Here is a 21,391-nt window from a genome sequence, read left to right on the forward strand (position 1 = left end):
GAGATATGCAATAGCATGGGTTGCAGATGAATGTGAATGTTAGTTATACATGGTTATACTAGCCTACTAGGTATATATATGCTGAAGTTGAATCCCTTAGTGTTGTCCTTGATGCTTAAGTTATGATGAATGTTTTGCGTCTGTGTTTGGATGGGTGTATTAACTCTATGTGTTCCTTTTTCTGTTTAGTGTTTTTATAGCTAATGTGCTACTACAGTATTTGGAAAGGAACCTATTTTGATTTCTTAACTCACTTTTATAATAAAGTATTCTAAGAAATCTATGTATAAATATATATCACAGGCTGCTGGAGTTGAATTCCCACCACAAGAAGAGAGCAGTTTACCATTCTTTACTCCACCCCAGACCCAGCCAATAATTTCTCCTGTTACTGAATACAATGATGCTGCTATTGAGGCCTCTTTACAGTCTGATGCTTCAGGCCTCAGGTATTGTCTCGATGACAACTGACTTTTGTTTGTCGTAAACATTTATTCAAATTCTTGGTACTTATTAGGTTTTATTTTCTTATATTAAACACAAGATAGATGCAAAATAAAGTTATAATATATAATTGCATGGTCAGCTGATAAAGTTATAATTAGGTAATTAACTTTTTTTTATGTACTCTTTTAGTTTACTATAACTTTAAGTTGAAGCATTAATTATTTAAATTTTGTTGTAGTTAAGAAAATGGACTCACAACAAAGACAAGTGCACAAAGGATGATGAATTGAAGGATGGAGCAAGTTTGGTTTACTTTTGTGTATCTTGTAATGTTTCTATTTTTCATTTTTGAAGTAAAAATTGTTCAAGATTATAAAAATTTATTATTTTATGCTTTCAAACTTAAGTTAGAACTAAGATCTCATGTAGTAGACACATTCATGGTTTGAATTAGTTATTGTTTAATGTAATACTTATGGTTTATCAATCTATTGAGAATTACATTTTATGATTAATTTTGAATTTTTTTTTATCAAAATACAATAATGAAAATCTTTTAATTAAAAAGAAACCATATAAGTATACTTATCAAAATAAAATTTAAAATTTTATTACTATATGTTATGATTTAAAAACATATTATAAGCGTAAAAAATCGTTATGGTTTATATAATATAACAAACTAAAAATGTTATCAAAATAATCAAATGTAACAGTTGAAAAGTGTTATGAAAAAAGTATAAGATTAAACTTCAAATTTATAACCAAAAGCTCTATCTAAATGTTATTATTTGAATATTATAGCACCTAAAAATGTGTTATTGAATAGTTTAAGATAACACCGAACATAACATTCAAATACTGTTATAGAAAACACTGGACTTTTAATAAGAGGGGCTATGTTAGCATTTTCAGAAGTGTTATCAATAGTTCCGGTTAGCAGTTTTTAAGTGTTATGAATACTGTTTTTTCTTGTAGTGTATAGCGCCTTCTTGGAAGTGATCGTAGTGAGAGGTTTTTCCTCGACCCACTTTGTGAAGTATTTGACTGCCACAATAACATACTTAACTCCTCCCATTATTGTGGGTAAGGAGACGATGAGGTCAATGCCCCAAATTATGAAGGGATAGGGACTTTTCATCTGTGTGAGCTCATTCGGAGGAGCTCAAGGTAAGTTGGATCAGCGTTGGCACTTATCGCATTTCTTGACATAGTCCATTGCGTCACCATTCATTGTATGCCAAAAGTTTCCTTGTCTTAGGATTTTCTTGGCGAGGTTTTGCCCCTGGCATGGTCCCCGCAAAAGCCTTCATGCACTTTTCGGAGGATGAGGCTGGTCATTTTCCATGACACACATCGGAGAAGGGGCATTGAATATCCTTGCCTGTAAAATTTACTGTCCATGATCACGTACATCTTTGAAGACAAGGTACTTCATAATAGGCTTTCTTGTCCTATGGCTGAACTGCTTCTATCTCCTCGGGAGTTGAAATGCTTGGTGCACCCAAGTAGTCTATTGAGACCACGTTGATCAACTCAGCTTCCTTAGTGGTAGCAAGCTTGGATACAACAACAGCATTCAAAATCTATTCCCTTGGCACCTACTAGATCGTAAATTTCTTTACGTTGTGTAGCATTTCCCCGACCTTAGGAAGATAAGTGGCCTTTTTTTTCCCCGGGCCTGATATTCTTCGAGGACCTGATTCACCATGAGCGGAGAATCACTAAAAATCTCAAGGCCCTGAGCTTTAAGCTCCAGGGCCACCCGAATTCTGGCAATGAGTGCCTCATACTGAACTACGTAGTTTAAGGTGTCGAATCCAACTCTCAAAGCACTATGATCCCTATGCCCTTCAAGGGACACCAAGATAAGGCTTGCTCCGACTCCATTCTCATTGGAGGACCATCTACATACAACTTCCAGGTGGGCTTGACTACTGGGGCTTTTGAGGGAAGCTCTTGAACTCCAGTGACTCGGCAATGAAATATGTCAGTGCCTACCCTTAGTTGGCAGTCTTCGGGTGGTAAGTGACATCGCACATGCTTTGTTCGATTTCCCACTTAAGAATTCTCCCAGAAGACTCAAGCTTCTTGAGGACTTGTCGCAAGGGATGGTTTGTGAGGACCCTAATGGGATGCACCTGGAACTAGGGTGGCAGCTTCTGAGAAGCTACCATTAGGTAGAATGTTAGCTTCTCCATGATTGGATATCTAGACTCCGCACCAAGGAGTCTCTTACTCACATTGTAGACGAGATGTTGGCTCCTGCTATAACGCCCTGGTTACTCCAAGACCGTTACTGTGAACTTTAAACTGTGCTTAATACGCTAAATGAGTCACTTGGTTATAAACGTTCATCTAAATGCTATTAATAGGCTAAGGTGAAAAATCTCGATCAAAAGGGAAGGATATATTTTATTTAAAAGATAAAATAGTACATGGGCCCATAAAAACGTTTACAAGTTATTTACAATCCAAAATGGTCATTACAGTATAAAAATTACAACCTGATGACCTATGCGGCAAAAATAGGGTTAACCCCTAGTTCCTCTGAGAAACACCTTGGCCGTGGTGGTCAAGCGGCCGCATATGTACACATCGCCACCTAAGCTCTCCACTCAAGGTTGGGTGAGCTTTTCTTTCCCTTTACCTGCACCACATAGCACCCGTGAGCCAAGGCTCAGCAAAAAAACTCATTACTGCATGTATACAATATCAAATGATGATTATGATAATCATACTGGGCTTGTATCCCTAATCGAATAATATTGAGATCTAATAATCATGTTGGGGCATGTAGCCCTAAACAGATGGTGACTAATGAGTAAGTCACGAACTTAAACCAGATAAGTGACTATGGAGTCACAAACTTGAATCAAATAAGTGACTAATGTGTAAGTCACGAACTTGGGCTCCGCACCCATAGTCATGTCACGATGCAGTCACCTGGGTGTTCTGGCCCTGGCTCTAAGTAACTAGACTTTAGACTAGACAAGTGTTTTTGTTTTCATCGAACTTAAGGTTGGTCAAGCATTTCATGCTTATGATGATAATGCTTATGTCGATTAGATCTAATCTTTTCAATTGCATTAAACACGCTAATACCGTTCTTGACTCATAAGCCAATACCATACAACCATGCTCAGTACTATTACCGAACTTGACTAATGAGTCACAGCTTCACAGTCAGTACTGACACCATTGCCGATTCCAGACTCATAGGTCAGTGCCATTCATAGATAAGCAAGATTGTTAAGCATTTAATATGCAATCAATGTCCACAAATATAACACTCAACATGTCTCATTAATAATCATACATACTGGGTGCAGTTTTCTTACCTCTGGTTCGAGCGAGAAACAATAAAAGAACAACCCTTAAGAACGATCGATCCTTTGATTCCTTAGTGGTCACCTTGTCATAACCAAATATAACTTCCATCAATGAAAATGAGCAATAAAAGGTTCATGATCTAAACCTCACTCCCGGGACCATGAATCATACTCAAACGGTTAGTAGATTCGATCCCGAGCCTTAGTAATTGAAATCCCTAGCCAAAAACCCTCAAAAGTGGCCAAAATAGGACCCTGGAAAAATAGGGTAGCACTGCCCCCCTAGTGCCTAGGTGCTACAAGCAGGGATGAATGGCCTTGAATAGCGTTGTAGCGCCCTCCCTTGGGTGCTGTAGCACTAGAACTCGGCTAATTCAGCCCTGGTTTTCCTCCTTTGATTTCCCCACTTCCAAACTTTAAAACTTGATTCCAAACTCAATCCAAACTCACAAATGAACCCAAAAACTAGACATACAATTTCTAGGCATCATAACCCATTCAATCTTTGCCAAAAACTCCCATCAATTCTCAACTATCCAATCTAAAATTTAAGCTGAAAACCAAAAGAAAATTAGAGTATAGCTAGAGTTTCTATGGTTGGAATCTTACCTCAATCTCAACATGGAACCCTCTTCAATGGTGGAACACAACCCTAGACCCTCAAGTCTTGGTTCCCTAGCTTGATTCCTCAAATGGAGTTAAAAAATTCAAAGGAAATGAAGAAGAAATTTAGTCGAGAGAAGAAGAAGAAGAAGAAGCTCTGTTTTTGCAAGTTTCTACAACTTTCTATGGCTAATATATATCCTTAGATCAAAAGACAAAAATACTTCTAGGTCATTTAATTCCCTCTTAAGCTACCAAGGGTAAAACCGTCCTTTCTCCTCTAATCCCGTTAATCATAATTAATGTCCTCCAATTCCCGTTATTCACAATATTCTCAAGTGCTAATAAATTATATCCCATTACCCTTTAATTCCCGGTAATGCACTAATCACCAAATTACCTCGAGACTCATCCCGGGCCCCGAAATTAACCCTGTTATGACCAAACTGCTAACTAGTATTCAAAGATCGTCTCATGCCAAATAGCTCAAAAAAATACACATTATAATGTGGCGTCATCAATAATCACCAACATGCATGCAAATATACAAATATGCCCTCAACGGGCCAAATTACCAAAATGCCCTTATAATGAAATGTGGACCCACATGCATGCATTTATCATCATATAATAATATAATTCACATAACACATGCATATAATCATTTAATGGAATAATAAATCAATTATGGCCCTCCCGGCCTACTAATCTGACGATTAAACCTCATTAGGGATTTTGGGGCATTACACCGCCTTCTTCGCGGACTAGGGCAGCACTAATGGCATTCTTAGAGAAAGCCATGTACAAGAGCAGGGGCTCTCCTTCTATGGGCTTGGATAAAATTGGAGGATTAGCCATATGCACCTTCATTTGCTGGAATGCCTGCTCATAATTCTTCTATCCACTCGAACCTTTGGCCTCCTCGAATGGTGTTGAAGAAAGTGACACACTTATCAGTCGCCTTCCAGACAAAACAACTTAAGGCGGCTATCCTTCCCGTCAAGCTTTGCACATCCTTATGCTTCCTCAAGGATGGAAATTCTATTAGATCTTTAACCTTCACAGAGTTCTCCTCTATCCCCCGGGCGCTGACCATGAGGCCCAAGAACTTCCAAGAGGCAACCCCAAAGGTGTACTTTTGGAGATTCAACTTCATCCCAAATCGGCGGAGGATCAAGAATACTTCTGACAGATCTTTGATATGGTCTGAGGCCATCCTAGACTTCACAAACATATCATCCACGTATACTTCCATGTTCACACCGAGCAGGTTTTTGAATAACCGATTAACTAGTCTTTGATACGTGGCAGCAACATTCTTAAGAAAAAAGGGCAACACTTTATAGCAGTAGACACCTTTGTCTGTTCAGAAACTAGTGTTCTCTTGGTTAGAAACATGCATTGAAATCTGGTTGTACTCCTAGTACGCATCCGTAAAGGACAAGAGCTTGTACCCAGAGTTGGTGTCGACCTTTTAATCGATCCTAGGCAATGGAAATCAATCCTTTGGGCATGAATTATTAAGGTTGGAGAAGTCTATACAAGTCCTTCAGGTGCCATTTGGCTTTGGCACCATTTTGAGTATTGGGCTTCTCGGATGAAGTCGTTGGTGAGAAGCTTATTGACTTTTGCCTTTAAAGCCTCTGCCTGAATCAGGTCCATTGTCCTCCGCTTCTGTTGTATTGGGGAGACGTTAGGATCAATATTCAAAGCATGCCATATGATATTTGGGTCAATTCCCATCATCTCGAAGTGCGATGATACGAAGACATCCTGATTCTCCTTAAGGAATTACAACAAGGTTTCTCAGACTTCTACCATGAGATTTTTTCCAACCTTGGTTTTCCTGTCAAGACTGGAGGTGTCAAGGGTGACCTCCTCGTCCTCCTCCATTGTCTTTATAGCCCTTTCTTCACTACACCAAACACCCATTACCATAACACATGATTATAATAGTATTTAAAAAGAGTTATGGTTTATGTGAAAAATTTCGGGCGGCAAAGTAAAATAAAGTACCGCCAACCAAAATGACTAAATTTATTCTAGTTTCCCGTGTACCCATTTCCCCTTACCCATTTCTTCTTCTTCATTCTTTCTCTTCACGAAGGCTAGTAGCTCTCTCGGTCTATCTCTCTCGGTCATTCCCGTAGGCTAGTAGCTCTCTCGGTCTCTCCCTTGAGCCGCTGGATCACACCACGACTTGTACGAGGTGCGCTGATCCTTCTCCCTCACGCGATTCCTGCTGCTCTATGTCCTCCATGCCGACATCTCTCCTGCTGGAAGCAAGAACCCATGCAAGAGTACTCTGACCTCCGTTTGTCTATGTGAGGTATTTTATTAATTCAGATTTCAATTTAATATCAGATAATCAATGTGTATATATATATATGTATATTTGTTTTACATCGTATGAGAGTTATTCTGCTTGCTAGCTATACATATCATAGGGTCTCATTCAACACATTTTCAGTAGAGGAATTTTTTGAGAAATACCTTTCGGATACTGAGAAAGAGCAGAGGGTTTTCTGTTCTTTAGTTTCATTTTATTTATTTTACTTTTTTTTTTTTTTGCATATAGTACACGTGTGTGTTTATTCATTTTGTTATATTTATTCGTTGTCACAAGAAAGTAGCAATTATGAGAAATCAAAATGGTTGGATGTGTTTTCTCTATACTCTTTTCTCTATATAAATTAAATAATTCAAGGTTTGGTTGTATAAATAAATAAATCAGATTGAGCATGATAATAATTATCTGGCATACCACATGTTCGATAAAAGTCCAAAGTAAAACACATATTAATCCCTGAAACTCATGAATTCTTCTTCTTCAGAATCTGAATTGCAATCACGGAGTAGTGTTCCTTCTTCCTGGTTTGCTTCTCATCTTTCATTTTCTCATATCTTAAATAATTTTAGTAATTTTTAATTTTTCTTCTGAGATTTTAATATATTTCCAAACACTAGATCATGTTTATGTATTTTCATGTTGATATTTAGATGATATAAATCTATACTAAAATTTCTTTGGTTGTGTTTCCACTTGATTATGATTTGGGTTTTGAATTTTTTTAATATATGTATAGACCGAATATATGCCCTTTCAGCTTGTTGACTTTGCATTTGATATAAGCTGTGATATGGTGTTTTGTTCTTCCTTTGGATGCCGTGTTTGCTTTGGTTTTTTTTTTTTTTTTGGTGATATTTCAGAGTTTTGCTTTGTATGTTAGATTTTACTATCAGCGACCGAATATGGCTATTGTCTTTTTAAACTTTAATTTTTATCTTTCTTTTGTTTTGTAATTTCCAAAGACTTTATAGATTGTAGTGACTTTGTTATCTGATTCAGTTTCTTTAATAGAGTATGAGTTCCCCTGTGTTTTATCTTTTTTTTTTGTTTTCTTGAAGAGTTCCTCTGTATTTGCCTGGGCTCATTTCAGCGTTAAATGGATATTGATTCAGTGTTAGCAAGTTCTTATATATATATATATATAAAGTATGGATCGACCTGCTTTCACTTTAGTTCCAGATGTCTCATTACAATCATAACAACACACTCTTCTCTCAATCAGGTAACTTTAACACCCTTTTGTTGCTTCATTTTCACTATCTATGGGAGATATATATAAATATATATATATAACTTCAACACATTTGTCCATTTGTGTTGTATCTACACATTTGTCTTTTGTAGCAATCAACTACTTATATTAAAATTAAATAACGTGGGTGTTAGCTAGTTGTTATTATATTTAGTTATATATATATTAAATAATGTGATATCCGTATATGCTATAAAGAAATCAATAATGTGGGTGCTAGCTAGTTTTTATTTTTTTTATGATTTTTTATATTTAATTATATGTGTATTAAATAATGGGGGTGCCCTTATCCATTATAAAGGAATCAATAATGTAAGTGCCTGCGCTCTTTTTTTCCTCCAAACGTTCTAAGAAATGGGTGCATGCTGATGAATGATGATCTCAGTCCAATTATTCCCATGAATACAACTTCATTTCTTGTGTCTTGCAAGTAGTTTAATCTATTGTAGATCGCAACTATCCAATATTTTTACATACAATTTAATAGATATTTTTTAATTGCTCATTTCGAGACCCTTGTTTCACCTTTCAAATGAGAGTTCAAGATTACAAAGGGGGAGGACAAGATCTTATTTATGAATTTATTTATATTTACATTAGTCAAAGACAATATAAAGGAAGAAATTATTATGCATGAAGACAAACTATATAGATATTGTGCCTGGATTATAATCCAAAGTCATTCTTATATCATTTTGTTTATAGCAAATGCTACATTATTATTCTATTTGTTGTATAGAGTGGAGACTCAATTAGCTATTTGTATAGAGTGGAGACAACATTTGTTGGAATATATATGTAGTATTTATTAGTCATGTTGTGTCTCAAGTTATGTTTCTCTGTCTTTTTCTTGGTTGATGGTGTTTCGTGCTATTATTGGAGAACTTGTTTATATGTTTCTAATCTTTCATTTGTGTATTTTTTTTTTATTGGTGTTGTGTTTGTTGCATGTATTTTTGTTTATGCTTTAGTACTGCATAACTTTTTATGTGGCTGTGTTTTTGTTAAACTGCTCTGCTAAAGCCATATAGCATTTTTTACTGATGCTTGGTGATTATACTAGAGTGACCTTTGGTATTTGTTTTTCAATTGATGTTGGTTGTTAGTCATTGTTGGACTCTGTAGCTTGGTGGTTATTTCAGAGCTTAAAAGGGAAGGCTTCTTCAAATATTAATCCTCTTATAGAAAAATTTATATATGTTTAAATGGGATTTAAATCAATCAATATGTTTTTTGTGTGAATGTGTAAATGTGTAAATGACAACTATTTTTTTCAGTTAGTTATTCCATCACCATTGTCAAAGTGGTGTTTCAGTTGAACCGACCACCATGTAGAGATTTAGAATCAAAGATGTATCACAAGTTGCTAGGTACTTGTGAGGGCATATTAGTTTAAATGTTCATTAACTTTGTGTACTTGACAATTAAAGTTCTAATAAATGAAATTTTCAGCAGCATATTTTCATGTATTTGTACATTTGAATCACTTGAATGGTATTGCATCTTGCAAGATTTAATTGTTATTCACATATTTGTAAATAGTTAAAAGTTTGGGTGAAAAAATGTATATGTTGACTTGAAATATTACTTCCACTAACTAGTGAATTATTGGAAATTTTTATGTTGTTTGTTAGAATATACTTTGGACAACAGTAGCGTAAAGGCCTATTCAATATAAGGTACTGTTATATAACCACCAACCAACATTCCACGTTTCAACTGAATACTATTCAAGGTGCCTATGGTTGTTATTTCAATTTTGTTCTGTTTTACCCTGAGTTTAGTTTCTCTTAATTTCTTGTACTAGAGTTGTGAGCTCTCATTGTAGTGTGGATAGTTAACCACTCTTTCTGTGTGTATAAATAGCTCATCCCTCCATTGGAATCAATACGATTTCAAAGCATTCATGCTAAAATTCTTCTCTTGTTGTCAAATTCTTGTTTTCTCTGTTTTCTTCCTGGTTTAGCCTTATTATGTTTTCCTAACACAATAAATCAGCTGCAAATCAACTGGGGTTTCATAATGATCAGTATGAAGAAAGTCCAGAGATTAATGAAGATTCTACATCTGCATCTTCTGGTGGACTAGATGGCCTGCCACGGGAAGATATTAGTGGGAAGATTACACCTACCCTGCTTAAAGGCTTAGAAAGTACTGATTGGAAGGTAATATTTTGATCATAATTAATGTTTTTAGGGATGGAGCCTGACACGTGCCTGCTGCTGGAAGGCCTAAAGGGGAGATATTTAGCAGCCATTGTAGTGTTTTGATGTTTTGTATTTTCTGCTTTCTAGGCTCGCTTGGAGTCAATTGATGCTGTGAATAAAGTTTTGGAAGAGGCTAACAAGCGCGTCCAACCCAATGGAACTGGTACATTCTATCATGTGTTTAAATTCTCTCTCCCTCTATTGTTATTATTTATTATTGTACATGCTATTCAGCCTCCTTTATATCCTCCCATTTGTTAATTATTGTTTAATGTTTATTTTCAGCTGAATTGTTTGGTGCTCTAAGGGGTCGTCTAGGTGACAACAACAAAAATTTAGTCATGGCAACATTGACATGCATTGGCAATGTTGCATGTGCAATGGGTCCAGCTGTTGAGAAAGCAAGCAAGGTTGATTTCTAATTCATGATCGCAAATTTTATGTAGTGTACTCTTTAGATATTATTGGTTCTTGTTGCCATTCTGGTCGTTTCCTCTTATACTTTGTTATGGAACTATCATTATGTTCACTATTTTTTTTTTCTAAGTCAATTTTTTTTTCATCTTCACAAGTCTAGCCATCTCTTCTTTAGTAGGGATCAAGATTTTGATTTATCTAGACACTGGTTTTCGTGTGTTCAAAATTCCTGAATTATCTGTGTTATCTACCATGCATGTTTTCCTTGTGAATAATATCTAGATATTTTTCGTGGTGCAGCAAATATTATATTTACATCTAAACTATGATTAATTATTAATGCTAGATATACGACAGTTTCCACACTTGATGCATTTTATATGTGCAATACTTGTTTCAAGTCAAATACCATGCCTGTTTTTAATTATGAATGTTGGCATTGTTTCAAATTTTATATGTAATGCCCTTCCAATGTCAGATATACATTACAATCTATTCAGTATTTAATTTTGTGTAAGAGTCAACTGGTGTTGATTGTTTTGATTTTCTTTACCTCTCATTTTCTCCATTTTTACTTCTGTTCTTATGGTTGAGATATCAGTGAACATAGGATACATTACCAGTTCCACAGGACAAGCTAGGTCCAGCTGTTATACGCATATCTTCTGGTGAGAAAAATGTTTCTACTTTAGCTTATTTTTCATTTCTGTCAAAATCCTATGTTATTAATAACTGTTGTGATTCATATTTATTGTGATCGATGATTCACATCATGTTCTTTTTCCTCTTTTATCTTTAAGACTTGCATTTTCCTCACAACCAGTTTGTGCAATCTTTTCACTAGCTTTAAGCATTGTTGCTATGTGAAAAGTTTGGAGTTTAACCTTTTAAATGAAAATTAGAAACCCTTGTGAGATGCAACCCTTACAAGAAAGAAATTATATGCATTGGTTCTGATGAATTTAGAAGCAACCGTTCGTTCTCCTGTTTCAGCAAAGCCAAGCAGCACCTAATTCTTTTACATGCTGAACTGATGATTTAACAAAACATACACTCTTTATTATATTTGTGGAGTATGCTATTATTTTAGACCTTAGAAGTTGATGGAATCCTTGGGTTACTTTGTGAGAGTTGTGATTTATTTCTTTACTTATTTTGAAAAGGTGAGACTTGCTTTTCTACGCTCTTTTAATTGTTATCTTCATTTTGATGACCATGTTAGTTTTCTTTCATACTGAAGAAAATTATAATGCCAATATATCTAGATAAATAAAAGGCATGTTGCTGATTTTCAGTGTTCCTGTATCTTTACTATTGTAGTATGGGAGTTATCTATCTAAGACTGTGATTATGTCTTCGCAGTATATTGTATTACTCAATGCCCAGATAAGTATTTGCTGATGGTTAAATTAATAATACTGATTTATTGCAGATGGTAAGAATGTTGGATATACTAGCAGAATATATGTCACATAGAGGGTTTCAATTTCAAAGGCTAGATGGCAGCACTAAGGCTGAACTGCGTCAGCAAGCAATGGGTCATTTTAATGCACCTGGTAGTGGTGATTTCTGCTTCCTTCTTTCAACTCGGGCAGGTGGCCTAGGTATCAACCTTGCAACAACAGATACAGTTATCATATTTGATTCGGACTGGAACCCTCAAAATGACCTACAGGTTTAATTTCTTTTGGGTATTTTATGTTATTTTTTATGGGTTTTTTCATTGCAGAATATAATCAGAGAAAATGGTTTTACTTAATTAATGCGTTCATTTTCAGGCAATGAGTAGAGCTCAGAAAATTGAATGCAGAAGGCAGATTGGAGAAGAAAGAAGCAAAGCAGGGGAGTTATTTTGACAAGGTACGGGTCCTGTGGGGGTGTTTTGAAATAGTTTCCTGAATTAGTTGGATTATGTACAAAAAAAATTTTTCTGTTAAAAAATGATAAAGTAGATTATCAGTGGGTGATTAGTTGTGGTTATCTTTCCCCTGGCCCTTCAAATCCTTTCCCAGGCCCCTAATTCTCTTTCTCTGTACATCAATATTTAATGCAATGTAGAGTTTCTATACTATTCAATTGCCTTCTTTGACAAGTGTGTTCTATAGAGCAGTCAGCTGAGAGTTGAAAGATCGCTGCGAGAAATTATTTAAAGGCTGTAAGAAGTTTATGTAAGTGTTTCAACATTACTCGCACACAAATTCCAATGAGAAAAGTTGATTTATTTATTTTTTTATTTTTTTGGAATTCTTTAGAATGTTGAAAATGGTCTTGTTTTGGTGAAACAGAAAGTAGTGAGAGTGAAGTTTAGATTCTTTCCAGGAGTGCAAATAGAAATTGTGGAGAAAATGTACAGGCTTAAGTTTCAATAAACTTTAATGAGAATTGATTTCAACAACTCATATCGACTCCTAAAAAAGGTAGTTAAAACCAACTAGACTTCTAACAATATGGTCTTTTACTAACTAACATTACTCTTGATCTGACAACAGAATAGCAAAAGTACCCCAGGTAGTTAAAACAAACTAGAATTCTAACAATGTGTTCTTTTACTAACATTACTCTTGATCTTACTTAAACACATTAAAATTTTGATGATTAAAGTCTTAAGAATTTCTTTTCTTTATGATTTATTTAGATCAGAGGAACAATGTATACTAATTTTTTTTTATTCAGCAGTACCTCAACAAGCCCTATGATGGAAAAACTCAATGTTGGAAACAATGCCTTGGCTTGATGATTACTTTCCTTTTTTTTCCACGGTTCTTTAGTTTGTTTCTAGATTACTTTGTGCCTAATGATGAAAACTTTTATTTTTGTATTGATATGTGCATTGATTTCATTTTGAGCCTCCATCTTTTCTGCTCTCACCATCTTTGGTACTCACCATGATCCATTATTTTATTTTATTTATTTATTTATTACTATGTTCTCATGTTGGCTGTGGTGATGATGATCTGTGTTTGCTGTTGGTGGTGGTGAATGCCAAAGGTGATGGTTGAAGTGGTGGTGTTTAAACCTTGAAGATGTGATTGGTTCTTAATGAATTTTCAATGTTCATGAAATTTCTAGCATTAATCTCTGAAGGCATTTATATATTAAAATGGTCTCCTTTTTATAGCTACAAAATATATATTTTATTGCCTTATGTAATAATATGAAGATATTTTCATTTTTTTTTTGTTAGTTTTCACTTTCTTTGCATGCTTATTTTCCCTGTGATGGAAAATCTAATTTTCAGAAGCAGTTTCATGGTTTTGCATTATAAGCCTTGTCTCTCTCTCTCTCTATACATACATACATACATACATACATATATATTGCTCTCTCTCTCTCTCTACTTTTTCACCAGAAAAAGTCTATTTTACAGAATCTATTGTGAGTGCTCTTAAGGCTTATAATGAAAATTCTCATGTACACTGTTAATGACCATATTAGCTTATGAGATCTGAGGGCTTTTGAATATCTAAGTTTGTTATTCTCTGTTTTATAATGCTTTATTTGCTTTATCACCTGTTAATAGATTAGAGGAAGAATTATTTAAAGATTACCTTTATTATTAATCTGTTTTATAATGCATGTTTTTGAACACTACTTGACAATGCCTTAGATGCTTTTGTATCAAGTAACTTGAACATGTTTGCAGTGCATTCTTGTTTACATTGGATTTGATTTTGTCTATATCTATTTTGGCCCACCTTTGCTTCTTAGATTATGAACTTTTTTTTTTGGCCTGATGATGATATTTGTCCTCTGTTTTTCCTAGTCTACTTAGTTTTGTTTCCCCAACTGAAATATATGAGTACTGCCCTGTTTTTGTTTCTCAGTCAAGTGAAAAGCTTTGGAGCTTATTTGTTTAATGGTCATTAACTACACGAGGTGTTCCTCTTATTTAGTATTTTAATTTATATTAGACTGAGCATAAACTTCTTAGTTCCATGAGTGATCTTTTTGAAAGTTTTTTTAAGTTATGATAGGTTTCTTACATTTTGTGGTGTATCTCTCTGTTTAGAGATAGAGTTCATCTCTTAAATTAAAAAAAATTTCCTTTAGATTAGATTGTATTAGTGTTGATAATCCAAAAGTCTGTTAGAAAAAGCTTTGTCTTAATTTGTTATTGCTTTGTTTGTCTTTATTTTGTTATTTTATTTTATCTTGTCTATAATTTTCTGGTTGTGTAGTTCCCTCAAGCCTTGTTCACTTATATGACCCATCCTTTAGTGCCATAGTTGCATCTCATTTTCTTGAACTTTAATAGCATCAGCTTCAGCAATAGATACAGTTTACCCATCTAACACATACAATCCATTTACTTTATTCCATTTCATAACTAGCAGTGAGCCTTTAGTAATCTTTATGATGCTAGGTTGTACTGTTATGGTTCATCTCCATGGCTGCCAGATTATTGTTTAGCCGTATCCATACATAGATATATATATATATACATAATTTTAGACCTTATGTTATAAGCTACTGCATTCATACATATATATATTTGGATATAATTGTAGATTTTCTATCTGTTATAAGCTACTGAATTCATACTTAAAGTCTCCAATTTTTTGAGCTCACTTAATTCTCATTAAAAAATCTCTCTCCTCAAAAGCTAATTTATTTTCGAACCATATATAGTACATAACCAACTTACAACATAGTGACACATACGAATTTTCTTTTTCTTTTTTATTAGGGTGTGACTATCAACACAAATGCCTGTTATGCTTATTCTATGTATATATAAACTTTTATTTTCACTGATATGTTATGCTTATTCTATGTATGATAAAATAGATGTTTGCTTGAGTTGAGTTGAGTTGCTTATTTAAACTTTATATGGTTACAGGTGGAAACTAGCTTAAGTCTTATGTTCTTAATAATAAAAAGACTTTTTTTTACAATGTGCAGGTATATTGAGATGATTTCTTTGGAGCAATTCTTGACAACATTTGTAGTTGCGGCCTTTAGAATGGAAGAATGTATTTTACTAATTTTTGTATACATTTCTTGTTTTGTATTTAGTGATAAATGAATCTGAATTGGACATAAATTATGTTGTAATATGATTTCTTAAGCCTAGACTAGTAGACTAAATATTGTAATTACATTTGAGTAATTAATAAAAATCTATTTATGTTACCTTATTTGGCTTCAACTTTCATATTTATTTTCCTAGTTTTGTAAGTAAAAAAAGATTATGTTTCTCTAAGCTAATATAACACATGTGTTATACTAAAGTGTAGTATAATACAAAAAATGTGTTATACTAAAGTGTAGTATAACACAAAAAAAGTGTTATACTAAAGTGTAGGATAACACAAAAAAAGTGTTATACTAAAGTGTAGTATAACACAAAAAAAGTGTTATGCTAAAGTGTAGTATAACACAAAAAAAGTGTTATAGTATCGACTATAAATAACATAATTCAACACTTATCTATATATTAAAATAACATAGAAATTGTGTTATCGTTGACAGTACAATAACACATCTGTATAACACTGATAAAGTGTTATGTAAAGTACCCTGACCTACGATAACATAGTCTGTCTTAACACATCAGAAAGTGTTATCGTAGGTTTTGATAACACATTTTTGGTGTTATTAAAAGAATTTTTTCTTGTAGTGCTTCCTGGACTCCGGGGTGGAACTCATTAGACTCCCTTTCCCTTTGAAAGCCTGGACCTCTGTCACCTCAGGAGGAGGCTGCTTGTGTGTTGTTGCCGCCTCAATCACCATCACTGGATGCTTGAGTGACACATTGTAGCACTGGAAGGCCTCCTCTTGATCTTTGTAGGCTGTGTCTATTCCTTCCACTGTGGGGAAATTCATGCACAAGTGGCATATTGAGGTGAATTCTCCAAACTCTACCAAGGATGGTCATCCCAGAATGGCATTACACTACTACAAAAAAGGATTTTTAGGACTAGCATTGCGAGTCCTAAAAAAGTTTTTAGAACTCGCGAGGCGCGAGTCCTCTATTTGAGAGCCTTAAAAACTAAGGTTTTTTAGGACTCGCATTGCGAGTCCTAAAAAATTGTTTTTAGGACTCGGGTTGCGAGTCCTAAAAAATCTGGTTGAATGCCTTTAATTAAGTTTTTAGGACTCGCAATGCAAGTCCTAAAAGAACATTTTTAGGACTCGCAACGCGAGTCCTAAAAAATCTAGTGCGAGTCCTAAAAAATCTGGTCGAGTGTCTTTAATTAAGTTTTTAGGACTCCCATTGCGAGTCCTGAAAGAATGTTTTTAGGACTCGCAACGCGAATCCTAAAAAATCTGGTGCAAGTCTTAAAAAATCTGGTTGAATGTCTTTACTTATGTTTTTAGGACTCTCATTGCGAGTCCTAAAAAATCTAGTTTAGTTCTTTAAGTAATTTTTTAGGACTCACTTTGCATGCCCTTAAAAGTAATTTTTTTTTAAAAAAAATGCAGCTACAATTTTCATTTTGATTTAGAAAAAATATATCCCTTTGAGTGTCCAAAATGTATTATATATGTTAGATTTCTAAAATTTCAAAAGAAAATACAACAAAATAATTTATTAATTACTCAAAAATATCATTCCAGTATTTAGTCTTCTCGACTTACAAAATCATATTACATGATAGTTTATACTATAGTAAAATTCTATCATCACCAAATATTAAACAAGAAATGTATACAAAGTTAGTGAAATATAATTTTGATTCTAAAAGCTTCAACATTGTTGTCTAGTATTGCGCTAAAGAAATGCATCTCAATATAGACCTGCACATTGTAAAAAAGTTCTTTAATTATTAGCTTCATCAAACTTTTCAAAAAAAAATGTATAATCTGACTAAGCAAAGCTCAACATCAATTAACAGAAATATACTACATGAAAATTTAACAAATAAATAGGTTACAAAAAAAAACATATTACATGAAAATTAAAACATAATTCACCAGTACATGTTTTTATTTATTGTAAATCACTGAAAAAAATGTGTTTTGAGTTGTCCCAATACTTTAGCCCCAATAGAACGTACCTATACAAGAAAATAATTAAAGATAACATGCCAGTGAAAAATGAGGTAACTGAGAATAAAAGATCAATAAATATATACTAGGAGGCTGCACAGACGGTAAAAAAAAAACACTTTAGTTCACTAGTTAACCAAATGACCAAAACTAAGATAACTGCTTAATTTTTTGCACAAAAGCACAACACACCCAAAGATGAATAAAACTTCACCATAAAGCTATATAACCACACTACCTCAACAAGACTGCCATTTAATTTAATATTATTATTTGAATGAAGAGCTAAGTTCTTACAGAAGATCATCAAGCTCAACACAGTACAGATTCTAAAGACAGAACTAGTCTTGTATAGTAAAGTTGTTACCTCCTCAAGTTTAATTGTTCCAGCAACAGTGACCAAACTCTCATGTCCTTGCCTCTGGTCTATTACTGTATGGCCCAATGCGTCACTCTCCATAATAAAATCCAAATTATCTACGGATGACACATTATCAATCATAGCTGCCAGATGTTCACTATCTTTCAAAAGTGCATCCAAATAGCGAGTCAATTCTCCCTTGGTAACCCCAAATTCTTTCAAGCGATGAACCTGAAACAGCGCAAGCATGATTAGCCTCACTACAAAAAACTTTAACCAAGTAAATGGCACCACAAGTGTTAACTCCGTCTATTAATATGTTCTTATTAAAACTTCGATAAATAAATGCACATAAATAAGAGACTATAGAGGTCACCATGTATCTATTCACACCTAAGCTTATGAACTTGACTAGTCATAAACTTCCTTTCAATATGGTATGATTTCTTTCACCATAATTTGATTGGTGAAAGAAAACTTGTCACCATTGCATAAGCTTATATATATAATATGTATATTTATAGATAACAACTTCACAGTAGATTTCAAATATATACTGAACGTGGCAAACTATCATTTGGTCTGAGATAAATAGCATATATATACATATAAAAAATTTCATGTGCAAATTTTCATGTAATTTTTCAGCCCCACTAATTTCAAAAGAAAACAAATACTTGCTGTTAAAAAAGAGATAGTTTTATTTCTTCCTTTCTATATATATATAAATCAAATCTGGCCTACAAACAAGAGTCAAATAGTTTAAAAAAGTATTGCTTTGCACCCATATATCATCTCAGCAATTAGCAAGATATAAAATTCATTAATAAGTAAATGTTGGTTTAGGTAAAAATAATGATATATTCATTATTATGATCAAAACACTTCAACTCAACAAAAAACAGAGTTAAAGTCAAAGGCATAACAAAAACAGAGAACAAATCTATAATAAATGTTCATTCACATAAATACAATGATAAATCATTACTAAAAAAGTTGTCCTTAAGACAATATCAACCAAATGAAACTAAAAAAATTATTTTAGTCCAGCAAGTTTAGACCAGATAATCTTTTCAACAATTAAATAGTCTAGTCTTGAACTGCAAGTATAAATTTGTTGATAAATGAATTGTAATTAGAACAAGGCATTTACCAAATAGCATAAATTGCATTAGGACATGATGAAAATTAATAATACATATAGACCAAAATAAGTTGAGAATGATCAACCTGCATAATGCACAACCACAGGCATATAAGCTCATAAATACATCGAAGAATAAATTCAGCACTAACACAACTGATAACTAATTTAAGTTTTATGTGACAGCAATAGCTGCTAAATAAAATGAAAGCAATGGCAAGACCAACCATTTTAACTTATTCCATCCAAAATAGAACTAATACAAATAACAATAACAGAGTTTCGAGAGGCCATTTAACAAACGGTTGGTGTGCACCTCATTTGTTTGAATTAGATTATATTATATGTATAGGTTCATGCTCCACCAAAATCTGTGTTTTTCTATTTTGTCTTAATGGTATAACTATGAATTACTATTCCAATTACTATATATATATATAACCAAGCTCTTTCAAGTTTCAATACTATTAAATAAAGTGTGGAAACAAAAGGAAATTCATTTGAAATATAAACTCAGTACCTGATCATTTAGTGCAATTTCTGACAATATTTGCTAGCTTGTAGAACTTGATCTTTAGTAGAAGCCATCATTTAATTTCTACTAATTTGGGGCTGCAACAGCTTTGAGATTAAAAGACATGAATCAGACTTACTTGGATACCTCTATCTATATATATATATATAGTCTCAAGAAATACTAGAATACTCTTCAATCTTTTAGGCTTTCGTATAGGAAACATCTATAATTCTAAACTACATTACATAAACAGAGCCAAGCTTTTAAAGTTATCATAAGTGGCAATTTGTAAACATGACATTCAAGAAGTCCACAAGAAACACATCAAACATGGTCCTACAAATTTTTAAATAACTATTATTATTAAAGTTCTATTGTAGGAAATATCATCTTTCTATTACAAATTAAAATATAAAAAAACAGAAGATTAAAAATTTAACAACATCATATATAATTAATTGAAGAGACATCACCTATAAATGATTTATATATATATATAATATCTCCCCGTGAGCATAGTAAACTAACTACTTCTTCAAAGTGCTCTTTTCTTATATTTTATTCTTACGTTTTGAACATTCAAGTGATTCCAGAAATCACAATGGGTAGTATACCAAAATCATGATGGGTATAAAATTAAAATGAAAAGGAGACAGGGGAGAAAAAATATTACCAACGTTGCTACTACTTTCTTAAAAAATATACAGGAGCAAGACTCACCTAAAGATATCCCCAAATCAACATGAATAGAAATTAACATGAAGAAAAAAAATTGAGAAGAACAAAGAACCTTAAGGAATTATTTTAAAGATCAAATATATTCAGTCTTTAAACACTTCCATATGTCTTATGCTCATGGGATGCTCACAAAGTCATTCTTAACCATTTACCAAAAGTCTTTCCATAAAGAAATATATAAATCTATTAACAAAAGATAGATTTTACAGTCAGAGGAAACAAAAAACAAATAAGGTCACCAAATATAAGAATCGAAACTTACCACACTTGGTTGTAAATGAAATGAAACCTAGACAGCTCCGTAGAGAAAGAAGGGGGAAGACGATGCACATAGAAACAGTGAGATGATATGATGAGGATTCATTTGGGCTTTGGTCCCTTTGTATTGAAATGAGGGATTTCAAAGGCAGTGAGAGCTAGATGTGTAGAGGAATTCTAGGGATTTTGAGACAGATGAGGTCTGGAAGAGAGAGACAAAATAAGAAATAAAATTTTAAACATAATGGTGGATAGATTAAATAAAAGGTGCAAAAGATAACCTGCTGGAATCGTGAACCAGCAACCAGCAACCAGCAGAGACCCACGCTGAGAAGCACGCCGCCGCCGAGAGTGATGGAGCCGAGAACCCGCACCGCCGCCGAGAGTGCTGGAGCCGAGAACCCACGCTTGCTGGAGGCGTTCACCACCATCACCGTCGCCGTTCACCCAGCCGCCGCCGAGCAGCTGTTCGCCCAGCAGCCGCCGTTCACCACCCAGCAGCCCTAGATCGTGTGATGAATAAATCCCCAAATGGCTGATGAGTTTTCTATTTTGTGTATTTTAACCTTATAATTTCGAAAAAGCCATAGTTTTTTATGCTTTTTACTTCAAAATAATTAAGGACTCGTTTGGAGAGTCTTAATACTAAAAATGAGGGTTCTTAATACTTTTTTAGGACTTGCTTCTAAAAAAATAGTAAGACTCCTGAAGCAAGTCCTTAAATTTTTTAAGTGAAATACTTATTTTTTAGCTCAGATTTTTTAGGACTCGC

General features: G+C 33.8%; 2 protein-coding genes and 1 long non-coding RNA gene across 3 annotated transcripts; 1 reads left to right on the forward strand and 2 right to left on the reverse strand.

Moving 5' to 3' along the window:
* The first annotated feature begins 7,197 nt into the window (after positions 1 to 7,197).
* LOC133823597 (protein MOR1-like) lies at positions 7,198 to 11,270 on the forward strand. The gene is made up of 5 exons (XM_062256462.1): positions 7,198 to 7,256; positions 9,266 to 9,354; positions 9,983 to 10,149; positions 10,279 to 10,354; positions 10,477 to 11,270. The coding sequence occupies exons 1-5, from the start codon at positions 7,198 to 7,200 to the stop codon at positions 10,611 to 10,613; spliced, it is 528 nt and encodes a 175-aa protein (XP_062112446.1). The 3' UTR covers positions 10,614 to 11,270.
* Positions 11,271 to 17,124: 5,854 nt separating this feature from the next.
* LOC133820886 (stromal processing peptidase, chloroplastic-like) lies at positions 17,125 to 18,685 on the reverse strand. Its single transcript, XM_062253459.1, has 2 exons — positions 17,969 to 18,685; positions 17,125 to 17,349 (listed from the first exon to the last, which is right to left on the reverse strand). Exons 1-2 carry the CDS (start codon positions 18,209 to 18,211, stop codon positions 17,269 to 17,271), a joined length of 324 nt encoding a protein of 107 aa, XP_062109443.1. The 5' UTR covers positions 18,212 to 18,685; the 3' UTR covers positions 17,125 to 17,268.
* A 936-nt stretch (positions 18,686 to 19,621) lies between these two features.
* LOC133820899 (uncharacterized) lies at positions 19,622 to 21,178 on the reverse strand. Its single transcript, XR_009887217.1, has 3 exons — positions 20,901 to 21,178; positions 20,624 to 20,796; positions 19,622 to 19,727 (listed from the first exon to the last, which is right to left on the reverse strand). It is a non-coding gene; the product is annotated as an uncharacterized LOC133820899 (long non-coding RNA).
* Positions 21,179 to 21,391: the final 213 nt, after the last annotated feature.

The sequence above is a fragment of the Humulus lupulus genome, chromosome 1, assembly GCF_963169125.1.
Source record: "Humulus lupulus chromosome 1, drHumLupu1.1, whole genome shotgun sequence".
Classification (NCBI taxonomy): Eukaryota; Viridiplantae; Streptophyta; class Magnoliopsida; order Rosales; family Cannabaceae; genus Humulus; species Humulus lupulus.

Bases quoted from the DNA above. Each gene is read 5' to 3' on its own strand.
- LOC133823597 (XM_062256462.1), top strand. From the start codon at position 7,198: ATGAATTCTTCTTCTTCAGAATCTGAATTGCAATCACGGAGTAGTGTT. The intron at 7,257-9,265 runs GTTTGCTTCTCA...TTTTTCAGTTAG, and splicing joins AGTAGTGTTCCTTCTTCCTG to TTATTCCATCACCATTGTCA. The intron at 10,150-10,278 runs GTAATATTTTGA...TCTGCTTTCTAG, and splicing joins TAGAAAGTACTGATTGGAAG to GCTCGCTTGGAGTCAATTGA.
- LOC133820886 (XM_062253459.1), bottom strand. From the start codon at position 18,211: ATGCTTGCGCTGTTTCAGGTTCATCGCTTGAAAGAATTTGGGGTTACC. The intron at 17,350-17,968 runs GTAACAACTTTA...TACAATGTGCAG, and splicing joins GAACAATTAAACTTGAGGAG to GTCTATATTGAGATGCATTT.